This window comes from Symphalangus syndactylus, chromosome 5 (assembly GCF_028878055.3).
Source record: "Symphalangus syndactylus isolate Jambi chromosome 5, NHGRI_mSymSyn1-v2.1_pri, whole genome shotgun sequence".
In the NCBI taxonomy this organism is placed as follows: Eukaryota; Metazoa; Chordata; class Mammalia; order Primates; family Hylobatidae; genus Symphalangus; species Symphalangus syndactylus.
In genome coordinates this window covers 120527441-120547986 of record NC_072427.2, presented here as the reverse complement: position 1 = coordinate 120547986, position 20546 = coordinate 120527441, and the positions used below count along the sequence as shown (strand labels likewise).

Genomic DNA, 20546 nt, shown 5'->3' with positions numbered 1-20546 from the left:
AAAATCTTATCAGAAGTCCAATACGGAAAACAGATGAAGGCAGAGCTGAGCTGGTGAACAGTGGAGGGAGGGTGACGGCCAGACACGAAGGCACGTCTACCCGTAAGTTCCAAATATCACGTCTACCCCTGGAGTCCAAACAGCAAGCATGAAGGCCAGTGAGCTACACCAAGCCCCCTTGCTTCTCAGAAAAGGAAAATGGGGCCTGAGGGAAGAGCACAGTTAACAAATTAAAGGTGAACACATGTCTCCTCTGAGCCTGCACCCTGCTCTGTAAAATGAGGGTATTACAGAGTATCTCACAGGGCCTTGGAAATAGAATTCTAGCAAAAACTTAACTTTTCATCACGATGTGGCTTACTCTCAACTTTCAGGGAATAGTTTTGTTATTTATTTTATAATCTGTGCATACATGAACTGAAAGCAAAAGATATGGTGTGCAGCTCAATACACAAGAATTCAAACCATGTAAATTTATAAAGTGAAAATTCACAACAGGGTCCTTCTCATTACATTATAAGGCAATGAAAAAAAAAAAAAAGGAACCAAAGCATGAACAAGCTCTAAAATGTCCCTGAAAATGAATACTCTGAAACTGATTGTAAAGAAGACAAGTGAGATGTCTTAAATAGGAAAACAAAACTATTTAAAAAATGATCTGGAATCACTTTCAAATTTGCACTAATATATACAGTCTTTTCATGGCCACCTTTTGGTAGATTAAAGGAATCAAGGAGAAAAAAAATTTAATGCTAATTTAAAAAAACTCACGTAGTCTGATTCTGTGCCAAAGTAGAATGGGATAGGATGGATACAAAACCCTCAAACAGGCGGATCCGAGTGCAATGGTGTTTACTACTAATTGATTACAACCAGTTACAGATTTCTTTGTTCCTTCTCCACTCCCACTGCTTCACTTGACTAGCGTTAAAAAACAAAACCAGAAAAAAAAAAACCACAGGGCGGGCCAAGATGGCTGATTGGAAGCAGCTGCGATCTGCAGCGCTCGTGGAGAACGGAATGGCGATTGAATTCCACACCTTCAACTGAGGTATTCAGATTCTTGCGTTGGGACTGACTAGCTAGTCGGGGCGACTCACAGAGAGCGAGGAAAAGCAGGGTGGGGCGATGGCCCACCCGAGTGCAACACTGAGCCAGGGGAGCCCCGACCACCGGCCAAGGGAGGCGGTGAGTGATTGTGTGACCACGCCCGGGAAACCAGGGTTTTCCCATAGATCTTTGCAACCTGTGGATCGTGAGATCACCTCGTGAGCCCAAGCCACCGAGGGCCTTGGGTCCAAAGCACAGAGCTGTGCGGACTCTCGGTGGCAGCGTGGGCACACACAGAGACCCAGGAGTTTTTGCGAACTCCGGCCCAAGGAAGTCCTGTGAGGAAAGAGATCCATCTATTCCCCTAGGAAGGGGGGTGACGCCAGGGAGCCAAGCACCTCACAGGCTAAGACTCACTGTCTTGTAATTCCAGCCAGCCAGTGGTAGAGGTTGGAGACGGCCTGAGACGACCGAGCTGGGTGGACGGGTAGGAGGGACAGACACCATACCTGCAGCTCAAGTAGGCCATCCTGGTCTGCCAGCTCCCGGGAGTCAGGGTGGTCCAAACTGGGAGGAATTCCCCACAGCGCAGCACAGCTGCTGTGGCAGATCATGGCCAGACTGCTACTTTAAGTGGGACCTGGATGCTCTGGAGAGTCTGCGTGGTCTGGATGAGGGAGGTTTCCCTCAGCACAGCGCACCTGCTCCACCAGGAGGCAGCCAGACCGCTTCTTTAAGCGAGTCCCTGATCCCATTCCCCTTGGCTGGGTGAGACCTCCCAACAGGAGTCTACAAATGCCTCCTCCAGGAGCATTCCAGATGGCGTCAGGTTGGTGCCCCTCTGGGATGGAGTCTCCAGAGGAAGGAGCTGGCTGCCATCTTTGCTGTTTTGCTGCCTTCACTGGTGATACCTCCAGGTGCAGGAGAGACCCAGGCAATAAGTGTCTGGAGTGGACCCCCAGTAAACCGCAGCAGCCCTGTGGAGGAGAGGCCTGACTGTTAAAAGAAAAACAGGCCGGGCACGGTGGCTCACACCTGTAATCCCAGCACTTGGGGAGGCCGAGGCAAGAGGATCACAAGGTCAGGAGTTCAAGACCAGCCTGACCAACATGGTGAAATACAAATACACAAAATACTAAAAATACAAAAATTAGCTGGGCGTGATGGCGGGCGCCTGTAATCCCAGCTACTTGGGAGGCTGAGGCAGGAGAATCGCTTGAACCTGGGAGGCAGAGGTTGCAGTGAGCTGAGATGGTGCCATTGCACTCCAGCCTGGGAGACAACAGCAAGATTCTGTCTAAAAAAAAAAAAAAAAAAAAAAAAAGCTGGGTTCGGTGGCTCAAGCCTGTAATCCCAGCACTTTGGGAGGCCGAGGCGGGCGGATCACGAAGTCAGGAGATCGAGACCATCCTGGCTAACACGGTGAAATCCCGCCTCTACTAAAAATATAAAAATAAAAAAAATTAGCTGTGTGTGGTGGCGGGCGCGCCTGTAGTCCCAGCTGCTCAGAAGACTGAGGCAGGAGAATGGCGTGAACCTGGGAGGCGGAGCTTGCAGTGAGCCGAGAGCGCACCACTGCACTCCAGCCTGGGCGACGGAGCCAGACTCCATCTCAAAATAAATAAATAAATAAAAATAAAAAAGAAAGCAACATCATCATCAAGACTCCACAAAAACCCCATTCAAAGGTCAGCAACCTCAAAGACTGAAGATAGATAAGCCCACAAAGATGAGAAAGAATCAATGCAAAAACGCTGAGAACTCAAAAAGCCAGAGTACCTCTTCTCCACATGATCACAGCATCTCTACAGCAAAGGCACAGAACTGGTTGAGGCTGAAATAGAGGAACTGACAGAAGTAGGCATCAGAAGGTGGGTAATAATGAACTTCACTGAGCTAAAGGAGCATGTTCTAACCCAATGCAAAGAAGCTAAGAATCATGAAAAAACATTACAGGAGCTGAGAACCAAAATAGCCAGTTTAGAGAGGAACATAAATGACCTGATAGGGCTGAAAGATACAACACAAGAATGTCACGATGCAATCACAAGTATCAACAGCTGAACAGACCAAGCGTAGGAAACAACCTCAGAGCTTGAAGATTATCTTTCTAAAATAAGGCAAGCAGACCAGAATAGAGAAAAAAGAATGAAAGGGAATGAACAAAACCTCCAGTAAATATGGGATTATGTAAAAAGACTGAACCTACAACTGATTAGGGTACCTGAAAGATATGGGGAGAATGGAACCAAGCTAAAACACATACTTCAGGATATCATCCAGGAGAACTTCCCTAACCTAAGAAGACAGGGCAATGTTCAAATTCAGGAAATCCAGAGAACCCCAGTAAGATATTCCCCGAAAAGATCAACCCCAAGACACATAATCATCAGATTCTCCAAGACTGAAATGAAAGAAAAAATGTTAAGGGCAGCCAGAGAGAAAGGCAAAGGGAAGCCCGCCAGACTAACAGCAGACCTCTCAGTGGAAACCTTATGAGCCCGAAGAGAGTGGGGCCAATATTCAACATTCTTAAAGAAAAGAATTTCCAACCCAGAATTTTATATGCAGCCAAGCTAAGCTTCATAAGCAAAGGAGAAATAAGATCTTTTTCAGACAAGCAAATGCTGAGGAAATTTATCACCACCAGGCCTGCCCTGTAAAAGCTCCTGAAGGAAGCACTAAATATGGAAAGGAAAAACTGTTACCAGCTACTACAAAAAAAAAAAAAAAAAAAAAAAAAAAACTGAAGTATAAGTACACTGTGAAGCACCTACACAAACAAGTCTGCAAAATAACTAGCTAGCATCATGATGACAGGATCAAATTCACACATAACAATATTAACCTTAAATGTAAATGGGCTAAATGCTCCAATTAAAAGACACAGAATGGCAAGCTGGATCAAGAGTCAAGACTCATTGGTATACTATATTCAAGAGCCCCATCTCACATGCAAAGACACGCATAGGCTAAAAATAAAGGGATGGAGGAAAATTTACCAAGCAAACGGAGAACAGAAAAAAGCAGGCACTGCAATCCTAGTTCCAACAAAACAGACTTTAAACCAACAAGATAAAAAAAGACAGAGAAGGGCATTACATAATGGTAAAGTGTTCAATTCAACAAGAAGAGCTAACTATTCTAAATATATATGCACCCAATACAGGAGCACCCAGATTCATAAAGCAAGTTCTTACAGATCTACAAAGAGACTTACACTCCCACACAATAATAGTGGGAGACTTTAACACCCCACTGGCAATACTGGACAGATCATTGAGACAGAAAATTAACAAAGATATTCAGAACCTGAACTCAGCTCTGGATAAAGTGGACCTGACAGATATCTACAGAATTCTCCATCCAAAAACAACAGAATATGCATTCTTCTCATGACCACATGCCAGTTACTCTAAAATTGATCACATAATTGGAAGTAAAACTCTCCTTAGCAAATGCAAAAGAACTGAAATCATAACAGTCTCTCAGACCACAGCGAAATCAAATTAGAACTCAAGATTAAGAAACTCACTCAAAACCACACAACTACATGGAAATTGAACAACCTGTTCCTGAATGACTCCTAGGTAAATAATGAAATTATGGCAGAAATCAAGAAGTTATTTAAAACTAATGAGAACTAAGAGACAACGTACCAGAATCTCTAGGACACAGCTAAAGCAATGTTAAGAGGGAAATTTTAGCACTAAATGTCTATATTAGAAAGCTAGAAAGATCTCAAATCAACAACCTAACATCACAGCTAAAAGAACTAGAGAACCAAGAGCAAACAAACCCCAAAGCTAGCGGAAGACAAGAAATAACCAAGATCACAGTGAAACTAAACGAGATAGAGACATGAAAAACCCTTCAAAAAAATCAATGAATCCAGGTGCTGGTTTTTTGAAAAAATTAATAAAACAGACCACTAGATAGATTAATAAAAGAGAGGAGAATCAAATAGACACAATCAGAAATGATAAAGGGGATATCACCACTGACCCCACAGAAATACAAACAACCATCAGAGAATATTACAAATACCTCTATGCACATAAACTAGAAAATCTAGAAGAAATGGATAAATTCCGAAATGCATACACCCTACCAAGACTGAACCAGGAAGAAATGGAATCCCTGAATAGACCAATAATGGGGTCTGAAATTAAGGCAGTAACAAATAGCCTACCAACAAAAAAAAGCCCAGGACCAGACAGATTTACAGCTGAATTTTACCAGAGGTACAAAGAGGGGCTGGTACCCTTTCTTCTGAAACTATTCCAAACAATTGAAAAGAAGGGACTCCTCCCTAACTGATTTTATGAGGTCAGCATCATCCAGATATCAAAACCTGGCAGAGATACAACAAAAAAAGAAAACTTTGGCCGAGTGCAGTGGCCCACGTCTGTAATCCCAGCACTTTGGGAGGCTGAGGCGGGTAGATCACCTGAGGTCAGGACTTCGAGACCAGCCTGGCCAACATGGTGAAACCCTGTCTCTACTAAAAATACAAAAAATTAGCCGGGCATGGTGGCAGGCGCCTGTAATCTTAGCTACTTAGGAGGCTGAGGCAGGGAATCGCCTGAACCCAGCAGGTAGAGGTTGCAGTGAGTCGAGATCATGCCATTGCACTCCAGACTGGGCAACAGGAGCAAGACTCCATTTCAAAAAAAAAAGAAAAGAAAAAAGAAAACTTCAGGCCAACATCCCCCTGATGAAGATTGGTGCAAAAATCATCAATAAATGATTCCCAATACTGGGAAACTGAATCCAGCAGCACATCAAAAAACTTATCCAACACTATCAAGTTGGATTCATCCCTAGGATGCAACATTGGTTCAACATACTCAAATCAGTAAATATAATTCATCATATAAAAAAAACTAAAGAAAAAACCACGTGATTACCTCAATAGACACAGAAAAGGCCTTCAATAAAATTCAACATCCCTTCATGTTAAAAACTAGCAATAAACAAGGTATTGAAGGAACATATCAAAATAATAAGAGCCATATATGATAAACTTACACCGAATATCATACTGAATGGGCAAAAGCTGGAAGCATTCCCCTTGACTGGCACAAGACAAAGATGCCCTCTCTCTCCACTCCTATTCAATATAGTATTGGAAGTTCTGGCCAGGGCAATCAGGTAAGAAAAAGAAATAAATGGTATTCAAATAGGAAGAAGGGAAGTCAAATTATCTTTGTTTGCAGATGACAAGATCCTGTATCTAGAAAAACCTCATCGTCTAAGCCCAAAAGTTTCCTAAGCTAATAAGCAACTTCAGCAAAATCTCAGGATACAAAACCAATGTGCAAAAATCACTAGAGAGCCAAATCATGAGTGAACTCCCATTCATAATTGCTACAAAGAGAATAAAATACCTGGGAATACAGCTAACAAGGGAAGTGAAGGACCTCTTCAAGAAGAACTACAAACCACTGCTCAAGGAGATCAGAGAGGGCACAAACAAATGGAAAAACATTCCATGCTTATGGATAGGAAGAATCAACACAGTGAAAATGGCCATACTGCCCAAAGTAATTTATAGATTCAATGCGATTCCTGTTAAACTACCATTGACATTCTTCATAGAATAGAAAAAAAACTATTTTAAAATTCATATGGGATGAAAAGAGAGCCCATATAGCCAAGATAATCTTCAGTAAAAGGAACAAAGCTGGAGGCATCAGGCTACCCAACTTCAAACTATACTACAAGGCTACAGTAACCAAAACAGCATGGTACTGGTACAAAAACAGACACATAAACCAATGGAACCGAATGGAGTGCTCAGAAATAAGATTGCACACCTACAATCAACTGATCTTTGATGAACCTGACAACAACAAGCAATGGGGAAAGGATTCCCTATTTAATAAATAATGCTAGGAGAACTGGCTAGCTATATGCAGATGACTGAAACTGAACCCCTTCCTTACATCTTATACAAAAATTAATGCAAGATGGATTAAAGACTTAAATGTAAAACTCCAAACTATAAAAACCCTAGAAGAAAATCTAGGCAATACCAGGCCAGGTGTGGGGGCTCACGCCTGTAATCCCAGCATTTTGGGAGGCCAATGCAGACGAATCACTTGAGGTCAGGAGTTTGAGACCAGACTGGCCAACATGGTGAAACCCCGTCTCTACTAAAAATACAAAAATTAGGTGTGGTGGCGCATGCTTGTAGTCCCAGCTGCTTGGGAGGCTGAGGCACTAGAATCACTTGAACCTAGGAGGCAGAGGTTGCAGTGAGCCAAGATCGCGCCACTGCACTCCAGCCTGGGTGACTAAGGCAGGCAGATCACCTGAAGTCAGGAGTTTGAAACCAGCCTGGCCAACATGGTGAAACCCCGTCTCTAATAAAAATACAAAAAATTAGCTGGACATGGTGGTGGGCACCTGTAATCCCAGCTACTCAGGAGGCTGAGGCAGGAGAATAGCCTGAACCCAGAAGGCGGAGGCTGCAGTGAGCAGAGATCACGCCATTGCACTCCAGCCTGGGTGACAAGAGCAAGACTCTGTCTCAAAAAAAAGGAAAGAAAAAGAAAAGAAGATAAGAGAAGAGAAAAAGAAAAGAAAGAAAGAGGAAAACCTAGGCAATACCATTCAGGACATAGTCACGGGCCAAAGATTTCATAATGAAAACACCGAAAGTAATTGCAACGCAAGCAAAAATTGATAAATGGGATCTAATTAAAACAAAGGGCTTCTGCATAGCAAAATAAACTACATCACAGCAAATGGACAAACTACAGAAGGGAGAAAATGTTTGCGATCTATCCATCTGATAAAAGTCTAATATCCAGAATCTACAAGAACTTAAACAAATTTACAAGAAAAAAAAACCCATTAAAAAGTGGGCAAAGGACATGAACAGACACTTCTCAAAAGAAGATACTCATGCAGCCAACAAACATGAAAAAAAGCTCAATATCACTGATCATTAGAGAAATGCACATCAAAACCACAATGAGATACCATCTCATGTCAGTCAGAAAGGTGATTATTAAAAAGTCAAGAAGCAACAGATGCTGGCGAGGTTGTGGAGAAAAAGGAATGCTTCTACACTGTTGGTGGGAATGTAAATTAGTTCAACCCTGTGGAAGACAGTGTGGCAATTCCTCAAAGATCTAGAAGCAGAAATGCCATTTGACCCAGCAATCCCATTACTGGGTATATATCCAAAGGAATATAAACCATTCTATTAAAAGACACAAGCACACATGTTCATTGCAGCACTATTTACAATACCAAAGACATGAAACGAACCCAAATGGTCATCAATGATAGACTGGATAAAGAAAATGTGGTACATACATACCATGGAATACTATGCAGCCATAAAAAGGAACAAAATAATGTCCTTTGCAGGGACATGGAAGCCATTATCCTCAGCAAACTAACGCAGAAACAGAAAACCAAACACCACATGTTCTCATTTAGAAGTGGGAACTGAATGATGAGAACAAATGGACACATCGGGGGAACAACACACACTGGGGCCTGTCAGGGGCATAGCAAGAGGGACAGCATCAGGAAGAACAGCTAATGGATGCTGGGCTTAATACTTAGGTGATGGGTTGATCTGTGCAGCAAACCGCATGACACATGTTTACCTGTGTAACAAAACTATACATCCTGCACATGTACCCTGGAACTTAAAAGCTGAAGAAAAAACAAAAAAACCTCTCTCAAACACCTGTATGGAAGGAAAACATTTACAGTCACATTTATCTCACTTATATTTGTCAGAGATTTGTGAATTGCCTTAAAAAAATTCATGAGGCTGGGCATGGTGGCTCATGCCTGTAATCCCAGCACTTTGAGAGGCTGAGGCAGGCAGATCACCTGAGGTCAGAAGTTTGAGACCAGCCTGGCCAACATGGCTAAACTATAAAAAAAAAATTAGCCAGGCATGGTGGTGTGCGACTATAATCCCAGCTACCTGGGAGGCTGAGGCAAGAGAAGCACTTCAATCTGGGAGGTGGAGGTTGCAGTAAGCCGAGATCACGCTACTGGACTCCAGCTGGGCAATAAAGTGAGACCCTACCTCCAAAAAAAAAAAAAATTTCATGAGCCACAAAAAATTCTACCCTGAAATCCCTAATTAAAAGTTTGGAGAATTAAGTTATAGGACCATCTTCAAGATGGAATACTATATGGTTCCATATAAGAATTTTTAATGATGACATTAAAAGAAATGTAAATGACATGGGGAGCTACTCAATCCATTGTGCTGAATGTTAAAACTGGGCTCAAATCCTCTATCTAGTACAGTCCCTAGTAAGCTTATAAATATATACATAAATGTGGAAACACAAGCTATGAAACACATCAACATATTACAAATGGCTACCTCTAGGTATTGAGATTATGAATGACTTGTTTTCTTCTGTATTTCTAGATTTTTCCGCAGTGAGCATTTGTTTATTGGGAAAGTACTCTAAACACCCTTGCATTAGCCAGCTCAAGTATAATGGTGAATGCAGAGAAAGGAAGGGGAAAGGAAATGAAGGCAGGTTAGCTTTCTGCTGCCTCTGAAGGGTGCAGGAGGCATGTGGCCGAGCAGCAGGGAAGAGGATGACTGTAGAGAAACCGACTTCTGTAAGCCTCAGTACACAGATCACATTTTCTTAGAATATGAAAAAAGTCAAGGAATATGTTTGTTCCAGGCTAATCTAGAAAGTTGGTTTTCCCAGATTATTCCCTAAGCCATAAATCAGAATAGTCCAAGACTCTAAGCCATAAAGCATTCAATAATAAAACTTTTCAAAAAATTACATTTAGAATAGATAGAAAAGTTAATGGTATCAGATAATACATCATGTGTATCAAATTTAGTCTAGATTTGTACTCAGAAAAACGACATAAACTTGCTTTGTTCTTTAACAATATTAGCATCTGCCTCAAGGAGCTGGGAATTGGAATAAAGCTCCCACACAGCCCCGGGAGGCTGCTGTGCCTGTTGGCTGAAATGAACACCATGTCCTTCCTGTTCTGTCTGCTTTGAGCCTGTCTTGCAGATTATTCCTCAGTTTAATTTCAAGTTAAAGACTCTTTAGAGTTGAATTGTTTTCCCCTTTCTCTTTTTATTTTTTATTTTTTGAGACAGGATCTTATTCTGTCACATAGGCTTGAGTGCAGTGGTGCAATCATAGCTCATTGCAGTCTCAACCTCCTGGGCTCAAGTGATCCTCCCACCTCAGCCTCCCGAGTAGCTAGGACCACAGGTGCACACCATCATGCCTGGCTAATTTTTATTTTTTTATTTTTATTTTTTTGAGAGTTGAGGTCTCGCTATGTTGCCCAGGCTGGTCTTCAACTCCTGGGCTCAAGTGATCCTTCCGTTTAAGCCTTCCAAAGTGAGCCACCATGCCCAGCCTCCTTTTATTCTTGATCTTGACTCCCATTCTAGTACTCATTTTTCCCTTATTATAAAAAGCAGTAAATGTGCTGGGTGCGGTGGCTCATGCCTGTAATCCCAGCACTTTGGGAGGCAGAGGCAGATGGATCGCTTGAGCCCAGGAGATCAAGACCAGCCTGGGCAACATGGAGAAACCTCATCTCTACAAAAAAATGCAAAAATTAGCCAGGTGTGGTGGCACACACCTGCAGTCCCAGCTACTTGAGAGGTTGAGGTAGCCAGGAGTTTGAGGCAGCAGTGAGCCATGATTGGGCCACTGTACTCTAGCCTGTGTGACACAGTGAGAACCTGGCTCAAAAACAGTAAATGTATAGATGGGTATAAAATGAAAAGCACCTTCACTTTCCATACCCCTCTCTAGCGATAACAAGTTCCTTGTGTATCCTTCCAGACATTTACTGCATATACAGGCACCTCTTGTTTATTAAGATCATGTTATATATACTGTTTGGCACTTTGCTTTTTATTTTCTTTTACTTAATAAAAAAATCAACACCTTTTCATATGTGGATTTACTTTTCTTTCTTTTCAATGCCAATCTCTTTTTTTTTATTTGATAAATATTTACTTAGCCTAGTTCACTGTTGTAGGAGGGTGATCCACAGTAAATGATACAAATAAAGTACCTGCTGCCAAGGTGCTTACATTCTAGTAAGGGAGACATAAAATCAACCAATCGTCAATCAGTCAACAAAGAATAAATTAATGAAAGTAATTTTAGAGAGTGATGAAGTGAATAATGAAAGGGAGCTGAAATTGTAGGAAGTCGGGACAGACATGGCCATTTTAGATTAAGGAGTCTCCATGTTGCCCAGGCTGGTTTTGATCTCCTGGGCTCAAGCGATCCACCTGCCTCTGCCTCCCAAAGTGCTGGGATTACAGGCGTGAGCCACCGTGCCCAGCACACTTACTGCTTTTTATAATAAGGGAAGCTGCCTCTGAGGAGGTGGAATATGAACTGAGACAGAATATATGAAGTAAACTATGCAAAGAAGTGGGAGAACGTTCCAGAAGAGAGTACACAAGATGTCTGAAGGCTGAAGGCAAGAACAAGCTTGATGGTCTGAAGCTCACCAAGATGGCCAGTGTGACTGGCAATAGTGAGCAAAGCATAGACTGATCCAAGGTGAAGTAGAAGAGGTAGATGGAACTAGGTCATTTAGGGAGACTGTTGGCAAATCTCAACTTTCTAAGAGAAGGTCTAGCATGATGAGGAGGACAGCTGTCCTGGAAGCTTGAATCTTCTCTACTCCCTATTCAACATTAGAGTAGCTACAAAATATTAGGGAAATCCCTTCACCTCTCCCTGGATCTCAGCTGCTTTTTCATCTATAAGGGACAGGGCTGTTGGGAAGGGAAGGAAATGTTTTGTGCTGAAAGACTGAAGCTGAAGCAGGGGAACCCTCCTGATCTAAGAGCTGTGTGATGGGCTAAATAATGGCCCCCAAAGGTATCCACATCCTAATCTCCAGAACCAGTGGCGATGCTATCTTATGGCAAAAGGGACTTTATAGATGTGATTAAGGATCTTGAGATGGGGAGATTATCCTGGATTATCCAGGTGGGCCCAACATAATCACACGGATCCTAATAAGAGGGAGCAGGTGGGTCAGAGTCAGAGAGAGAGGTGACCACAGAAGCAGTGCTCAGAATCACGTGAGCCTTGGGCTGAGAACATGGGCAGCCCCAAGAAGCTGGAAAAAGCAAGAAATGGATTCTCCCCTAAAGCCTCCAGAAGGACCTGCCCACCCATTTTAGTCACCGATTATAGACCTCCAGCACTGTAAGAAAACAAATGTATGTTATTGCAAGCCACTAAGTTTGTGGAAATTTGTACAGCAGCAATCAGAAATGAATGCATGCTGTAACCACTTGATTCTAAAATGCCTTGGAATCAAGCGAGGGAGTACTCGCCTGTGGTAGAAGATAAGCAGAAAGTGACAAGGAGAAAGCTCTAGGGAGAAGCAGGAAGCTCTGCGGGAGGAAGGGGAAAATGGGGCTTGGGGCTGTGGAGTTTGATGTGAGCTGGCTTCCCATCAGAGGACCCATATAAGCTATTAATAGTTCCTATATTTTATGTTGGCCAAGGGTCTGGCTCGGGGATGAGGGCCAAAGGGATGGAGGTGAAGAACTCAGGGTCTGAAGAGAGGAAACCTTCATTTTTTCCTCAAAGTTTATGCTATACAATTTTATTGTATTGACCTTAAGGCAAGAATTTGGGCAAGTCCAAGCCAACAGGAGTAACAACTATCCTGGTTTGCCTAGGACTGCAGGGTCTCCTGGGGTGCAGGACTTTCCATTTTAAAACCTAGGGTCTGGTTGGGCACGGTGGCTCACGCCTGTAATCCCAGAACTTTGGGAGGCCGAGGCGGGCAGATCACCTGAGGTCTGGAGTTCAAGAACAGCCTGTCCAACATGGTGAAACCCGGTCTCCACTAAAAATACAAAAATTAGCCAGGCATGGTGGCACGTGCCTGTAGTCCCAGCTACTTGGGAGGCTGAGGCAGGAGAATCGCTTGAACCTGGGAGGTGGAACTTACAGTGAGCTGAGATTGTGCCACTGCACTCTAGCCTGGGTGACAGAGTGAGACTCCATCTCAAAAAAAAAAAAAAAAAAGGCCAGGCGCAGTGGGTCACGCCTGTAATCCCAGCACTTTGGGAGGCCAAGGTGGATGGATCACAAGGTCAGGAGTTTGAGACCAGCCTGGTTAACACAGTGAAACCCTGTATCTACTAAAAATACAAAAATTAGCCAGGTATGGTGGCACGCGCCTGTAATCCCAGCTACTCAGGAGGTTGAGGCAGGAGAACTGCTTGAACCCAGGAGGTGGAGGTTATAGGAAGCTGAGATCATGCCATTGCACCCCAGCCTGGGCAACAGAGCGAGACTCCATCTCAAAAAAGTAAAACAAAACAAACAAAAAGAGATCTGTTAACTAAGAGGCTGCCAGTCATCATAAGAGATACAGGAAAGTGCACACTGCCAGCCCCCGCTCTGGGGAGTGAACAGATTCAGTTTATGGTCCTCCCCAGCTTCACCAGACCCTTCCCACCTTCCCCCAGGCTCTCAGCCACTTGCTCAATGGGGTGCCCTGCAAAGAAAGCTGCATCATTCCCAAACTGAATCCCGGCCCAACCACTAACCAGCTGCATGACCCTGAACGAATTATTTGACTTTGCTAAGCCAGCTCACTTATCGCACAGATGGGGATGATACCACTTTCCTTCACACAGGGAAAAATGATAGCACTGTTGTTTGCACCTGACAGGGCTCCAGCTTATACTTCCACAAGTAAAACTCATCAGCATCCTTTCCTCCCTTTCCCACCTGAGTGCCAAGGGACGAACACACTTAGGAAGGAGCTGGGGGTGTCTGGGCTGGGGTAAGGTAAGAGCAGCTGCAGGGTCAACTATGGGACCAAGACAAGCTCAGAAATCATCTCTCGCTCTTCCACCTTTAGCTGTAACTTCCATTAGGAGCTGGCAAGTGGCACCCAAGGCAGGCTCTCTGATAAGAGGGAAAGAGACATTTGTCAAGAACTCTCACCCCAGGTCACTTACCTCTCACACTTCATTTCCCTCCCTCAAGCTGTCTTGTTCTGCCACAAAACACGGCAGGCAGAGTGAGCCCAGTAAAGCAATCAGATCCATCCTCTCTCTCGAAACCCTCCAAGGGTTTCCCGACTCACTGGGAGTAAGAGCCCAAATCTTCACTGTGCCCACGGGGTCCAGCATGAGCTCCCAGCATAACCTGCAGCTGGACTCTGCCCTGCACACTCCCCTCCAGACACACCTGCTTCCTCACTCTTCCTCAGATACATCAGATCCACCAAACACACCCCCTCCTGGGGCCTCTGCCTAGCTCCTCCTTTTGCTTGAAGTTTGCTCTCCGGATAGTAGTCGTGGTGCTGGTTCTCTTCCTTCAGGTCTGGATTCAAAGGCCCTTCTCAATGAGGCTTCCCTGGGCCACCTTCTCTAAAGCTTCTGCTCCCCAACACCTCATTTCCCGCTGTCTGCTTTAGTTCTTTTCTCTCTAATACGTGTCATCTAGCATGTCACCCATATTACTCATTTGTCCTCTGACTCCCACACTGGAATGGAAGCTCTGCCAGGGAGGGATGCTGGTCTGACTTGTTCACCGCAGTATCCCCCAGGGCTGAGAACAGTGCCTGACATACAATGGGCCGGCAGAATGTGTTGAATGAGTGACAGGCTTGGGTGTGCATACATGTCAATAAAGGAGGAGGCAGGAATAACTGCTAGGTCAAGGTGACTGAAGGCTGGAGATGATGGGATCTCATGCCTGGTGGTGGGAGGGAACTGACAAAGCCAGGACAGGGACAGGTTTGAGGTCAGTGCATGTGGAGGTGGGTTTGGAAGTGTAACATTAAGGGATCAGTTTAGAGCTTCCATTTTCTGTGGAGAAGGAGTCCAGGTGGAAGGAGAGGAGTCAGAGACCCATGCCGCATAGAGAGTCTAAAATTTTCACTGTGAAGAGCTAACCAGAGAAACTCCAGCCAGCTCTGAAAGCCTTGGTGAACTAGTGACTGTGGGATTGACAGTGGTCTCAGCGAGCCCCCTGTGTGCCGCTTCTACAGCAGCATCTGATGTTCAGCTGCAGGTACGAGAGAGAGAGGGGACAGCAAATTCATCCAGGCTGAGGTTCTGCCAGGCAGCTCCCATGAAGAGACAGAAGCACAAGGAAATTTGGATTGCTTGGCAAGATTGTTGCTGAAATGGTGGCCAAAGTCTCAACACTGGATACTGAAGGAAGAGAAGAAAGGAAGGGGCTGAGAGACTGGAAGAGAGGAGAGCTGGGATCCTGGAGGAAGGAGATCTCCCCAGGGAGAGGCTATGCTTGGAGGTGGAGGCAGCGATTGGAGATGCGGGAAGAGGAGCAGTCCTGAGTGCTGACAAGAACCCAGGCATGTGTGCAGCAGGGGTTGCAAAGGTGAGGGGCCCGCACGTCATCTCACAGGATGGGGCAGGGCTTAGGAGCAAGAGGAAGACTCAAGCCACAGTCCTAAGAAATGCCAAAGTCCTTAAGAAGTGAGAGAACCTGGCTAGGCTCACAGTGGCTCATGCCTGTAATATCAGCACTTTAGGAGGCCAAGGCAGGAGGATCACTTGAAGCCAGGAGTTCAAGACCCGCCTGGGCAACATAGTGAGACCCTGTCTCTACAAAGAATTTTGAAACAAAAGTAGCCAGGTATGGTAGTACGTGTCTGTAGTCCCAGTTACCTGGGAGGCTGAGGCAGGAGGACTGCTTGAGTCCAGGAGGTTGAAGCTGCAGTGAGCTATAACTCCACTCCACTCCAGCCTGGGTGACAGAGTGAGATCCTGTCTCTCTCTCTTTTTTTTTTTTTTTTTTTTTTTTGAGACAGAGTCTTGCTTCATCAGGCTGGAGTGCAGTGGCAAGATCTCAGCTCACTGCAACCTCCAACTCCCTGGTTTTAGTTATTCTCCTGCCTTAGCCTCCCGAGTAGCTGAGATTACAGGCACCTGCCACCACATCCAACTAATTTTTGTATTTTTAGTAGAGACGGAGTTTCACCATGTTGACCAGGACGGTCTCGATCTCCTGACCTCATGATCCACCTGCCTTGGCCTCCCAAAGTGCTGGGATTACAGGTGTGAGCCACCTTGCCGGGCCGAGACCCTGTCTCTTAAAAATAAAGATGAATAAAGAAAAGAATGGCTGAGTGCAGTGGCTCACACCTGTAGTCCCAGTACTTTTGGAGGCTCAGGCGGGCAGATCACTTGAAGTCAGGAGTTCGAGACCAGCCTGGCCAACATGGTGAAGCCTACTAAAAATACAAAAATTACCTGGGTGTGGTGGCACATGCCTATCGTCCCAGCTACTTGGGAGGCTGAGGCAGGAGAAACGCTTGAACCTGGGAGGTGGAGGTTGCAGTGAGCCAAGACTGCGCCATTGTACTCCAGCCTGGGTGACAGAGTGAGACTCCGTGTCAAAAAAAAAGAAAAGAAAAGAAAAGAAAAGAAATGAGAGAACCTGGCTGGGAGATCAGGAGACATGTCAAAGGGGAAGAGGTCAATATGGTGATAAGAACCTTCAAGGAGCAAAGGTTTTATGGGGGGTAGACGAGAAGTGGTCTGGAAGCTGCAGGGGAATCAAGAGGGACACAACCACATGACTTCTGGTCTTTGCAGCTCACAAATTCTGACACGTGCAGGTAGGGATAGACACTTCCACTGTGGGTCTAAAATCTGGCCCTAGCTTTTGAGGGCACCACACTCTTGGCAGGACAAAAAAAAGTTTCTTCTTTTGGATTGACTACATTTGCCCCCTCAGGTTCCCTATTGAAAAGCTGCATCTCTGCTATCTCTCTGTCTTAAGGCAACTTACAAATTCACAGAAAAGCTGAAAATATCCAGGAATGCAGCCTACACTATTGAATAAGTGAGTTGCTGGAGAACGCCCTCTGCATGAAGCTCAAAACGGGTTTGGCAAAAATAATCTGAAGTGAGCCTGAGCTGGCACTCTGATTGCCTGGGGGGAATCCGGGTCCCATCAGGGGACCTTCGGTAAGTCCTTTAACTTCTTTGTGCTTCAGTTTCCTCATCTGTCAAATGCAGAAGTTAGACGACCTGTGAATACTTTTCACCATGTTGGCCAGGCTGGTCTCAAACTGGGAGGAGGATTTCTGGGAAAACTTTTGCTTTGCTTTCTTGATAGGGAGCAAAGAGAGATTGGTGTCCATATTCCCCCTTCTTCCTGCCTTGGATACAGAAGTGATGTTTGGAGCTGTGGCAATCATATTATAATCATGGGGCAAACGCCACTGCTCTAAGGTGTGGAGAAGAAAGACAGAAGGAGCCTGGGTCCCTTGGTGGGGGGTGCGTGGTGCAGCTGAACAACAGCAGGTGATCATCCACTTTTGCTCTTGTTATGTAAGAAAAGTAACTCTCAATTTGCATAACTACATTATTTGGAGTTTATGGTTAGTGATTGCCGGACACGATTTCTAAGCTTAGAGTGCCTCCTATTTAAAGGAGACCCCTAGGAAAGCACAGCACACGCTAGATCCAGGTCATCCAGTTCTCTTAAGTGACCTTCAGAGATCAAAAGCTAAAGGCTCTAGCACGAACCCTATTTTTCCATTCCAAATAGAATGTAAAGGGTGGCACGGATTAGGAATGGCAGAACAACGTCAAGGTGTGCAGGAGGGCACCGTGGGAGGTGCTCAGCAAAGGGGAGATGCCACCCTCAGAGCTGAAAAGTCAGCAGATACGACCACTTCCCCAAGCCTGGCCCCCAGCCTAAGCTCTGCTGAGGAGGAGCCCTCTGACAAAGTAAAGGAACGCTGTTTTGGCCAAGAGCCACTGAACCTGGCTATTTAATCGCTCACTCATAAAAATCACAGAGCCAGTTCTGAATTAGGGTGGTGGTGGTGAAGAATGCAAGTTTAAGATTGCTATGGCTCTTTTATGCCAATCCACCACATCGATCCAAAAGCTTTTTAAACAGCCTTAAACGAACTGAACGGTTGAATTTGGTGAGCTCCTCCGTTTCCCTTCTCTCCCAGCTCCCCGCCCCAAGGATAGGGTAGAGGTTGGAAAAAATGAGCTTTGAAATTGCAGTCTCATAAAAGCAAAACTGAGAAAAGACACAACAGTGATGGAGAAAGCCAGACGATCATTAAAAAACAAAACAGGAGTCTCTCCTAGGCCGCGCCTACACGGGCTCGCCGCGCTCGCTCGTCACCACCGACACCCCACCCCCTGCCCTCCGCATGGGAGGGGCAAGAACGCGATTAGTTCGCAGCTTCCAGGCAGGTGATGAGAGTAGCTAGTCCCGCGGTCCTCCGCTAGCTGGCGGCGGGGGTCGGCCAGGTGCCCGGACCCTCCGAGGGCCCCACCCCCGCGCGCCCCGGGGATCGGGACCGCTACCCGCGCCTCACCTGCGCGCCCGGGCCCCGGGGCCCTGCTCCCGGGCGGTGGCGCGGGCCCGGCTCCCGTCGCAGCCCCGACCGCCCCCGCCGCCCCCGCCCGGGAAGTGGCGAGCCGGTCCGGCTTGCCCCGCCCGCCTCCCGGCCCGCACTCACGCTCCACATCGTGCAGCTTGGCTCGCTCCTCCTCCAGCTTGCCCTTGAGGCTCTCGGCCTCGCTCTTCAGCGACGCCAGCGTCTCGTTCTCGTGCAGCCCCTCGGTTGCCATCTTCGCGCGGGGACGCGGCGGAGAGGGAAGCGGAGAGCGGGGATGCGCTGAGCCGCGGCGGGCGCCGCTCCAGCAGCCGTCCCCGGCCCCGAGCACCGCCCCGCGGCCCCGCCCTCCGCGATGACGCCAGCAGCTGCGGGCCCGGCTGCTGCGCCTGAGCCCCAAGACCCTGGCACCTGGGCGCGCGCTCTGGCGCAGTGCCCGGTGCGATGTCCGCGTCGGCCTCTCTCCTCCGGGAGAGGCAGGGAGTGTCACGCCCGTTTTACCAGCGGGCAAACTGAGGCTCAGGGATGCTGGGTGATTTGCCCGAGGACGCACACAGAGGGAAGGGCCAAGCCGGGATTCCAACTCGGGACTCCCCGCTTCTTGGGGAGACCGGTGAGGCCCCCGCGACACGGCCCTCCCATCCCCAAGCCTCTCGTGCAGATCTCCGCTCTGTGGGGCTTGATTGCGGGCTGCGGGCCCGTGGCTCCTGCAGGCAGAGAGAGGACGGGAGAGGAGACGGCTACGAGGCTTGGCCGCAGGTAGCTACGATGCTCCCCCAACAAGGAACCGGAAACCCTCTTCGTTTGTTGATTTAAATATACAAAAATAAAACTAGTCGCTGGGTTCTGAGACGGAGTCTCTGCGGCTTTAGGAGGCCCACCCTTATTTTTTCTTTTCTTCACGCAGGAATCAGGTCCCTAGCCTGGGGGCGGCAAAAGGGGATGGCGGTGGGTCGGTGGGCGCGCAGGCTCAGACCTGGGGCTTCTGAGCCCACGCCCAGGCATCTCGGATCCCTCACTTCTGAGGCCACCTCCTGCCCTTTAGAATTAAGGGCTGGCACAGTTCTGCCAGGATGCATGTTTAGTGACTTCTGTCAGACTGAAGCATCCCCTCGCCGCAAGCGCCTGAAGTGTGAGAGGCACTGTTCTAAGTGCTTTAATTCGCACTTGTTTAATCCTCACAGGAGTCAACTTGAATGGGCACTCTTATCCCCACTTTACAGAAGAGGAAACTGAGGCACAGAAAGACTGAGTAATTGCTCAGGGGGCATGCTCCAAGAAAGAGGGAGAGCCAGGATTTGGACCCAGACAGGCTGGCTCCCTAGTCCTCTGGACTTTGGTGTGGATGATCCAACTCCAGCCTTCTCCTTTTTCCCTCCACTGTGATCTTGCATGCGTTTGTGCAGACAGTGAGAAAGCAGATCAAAGTTACAAATTCTGCGAGAACATCGCCAAGCAGAATCTTGGGTGCTGTCCCCACCTCTCTGTACCTGCTCCCTCCCAGAGAAGCCAGCCTCCACTTGCTGTCCCGGGCCTTCTCTGAGAAAAGTTGAAGGTACTCGATATTAATCTGTACATAGTTGTTTTGCAGGTTAGAGTCTGGGATCCTCCGTTTCCTTATCTGGAAAAGCTTATTCATAGGATCTGCTTCATAGGATTGTTATGAGAATTAAGTAAGATGGTGTGGGCCGGGCGCGGTGGTTCACACCTGTAATCCCAACACTTTGGGAGGCCAAGGTGGGTGTATCACCTGAGGTCAGGAGTTCAAAACCAGTCTGGCCAACATGGTGAAACCCTCTCTCTACTAAAAATACAAAAATTAGCCGGGCATAGTGGTTCGTGCCTGTAACCTCAGCTACTGAGGAGGCTGAGGCACGAGAATCGCTTGAACCCTGGAGTCAGAGGTTGCAGTGAGCCGAGATCACGCCACTGCTTCAGTTGAAAGCAACGGCAAAAACCGCAATTACTTTTGCACCAACCTAATAATAGCGCTAGCTGGCAACTATTCCCTAGAAGAGTATCTCCAGGCCTGGCCCCTGTGCTAGGGAGAACCTGTGTGCCACAGAGGACTCAAAATCTGGGATTCTTGGGTTTATTCTACCTGCAGAGGAAGTTGT

The 20546-nt window shown here is 46.6% G+C and overlaps 1 protein-coding gene across 1 annotated transcript in view; it reads right to left on the bottom strand.

Annotated features, from left to right (window-relative positions):
- The window catches only part of GNB5 (G protein subunit beta 5), a 65799-nt gene extending 46574 nt beyond the window's left edge, over positions 1-19225 (bottom strand). Inside the window, exon 1 of the mRNA XM_055279158.2 lies at positions 18553-19225. Coding sequence (XP_055135133.1) covers positions 18553-18664 — 112 coding nt within the window. The 5' untranslated portion in view covers positions 18665-19225. The remainder of the gene's footprint in view (positions 1-18552) is intronic.
- Positions 19226-20546: the final 1321 nt, after the last annotated feature.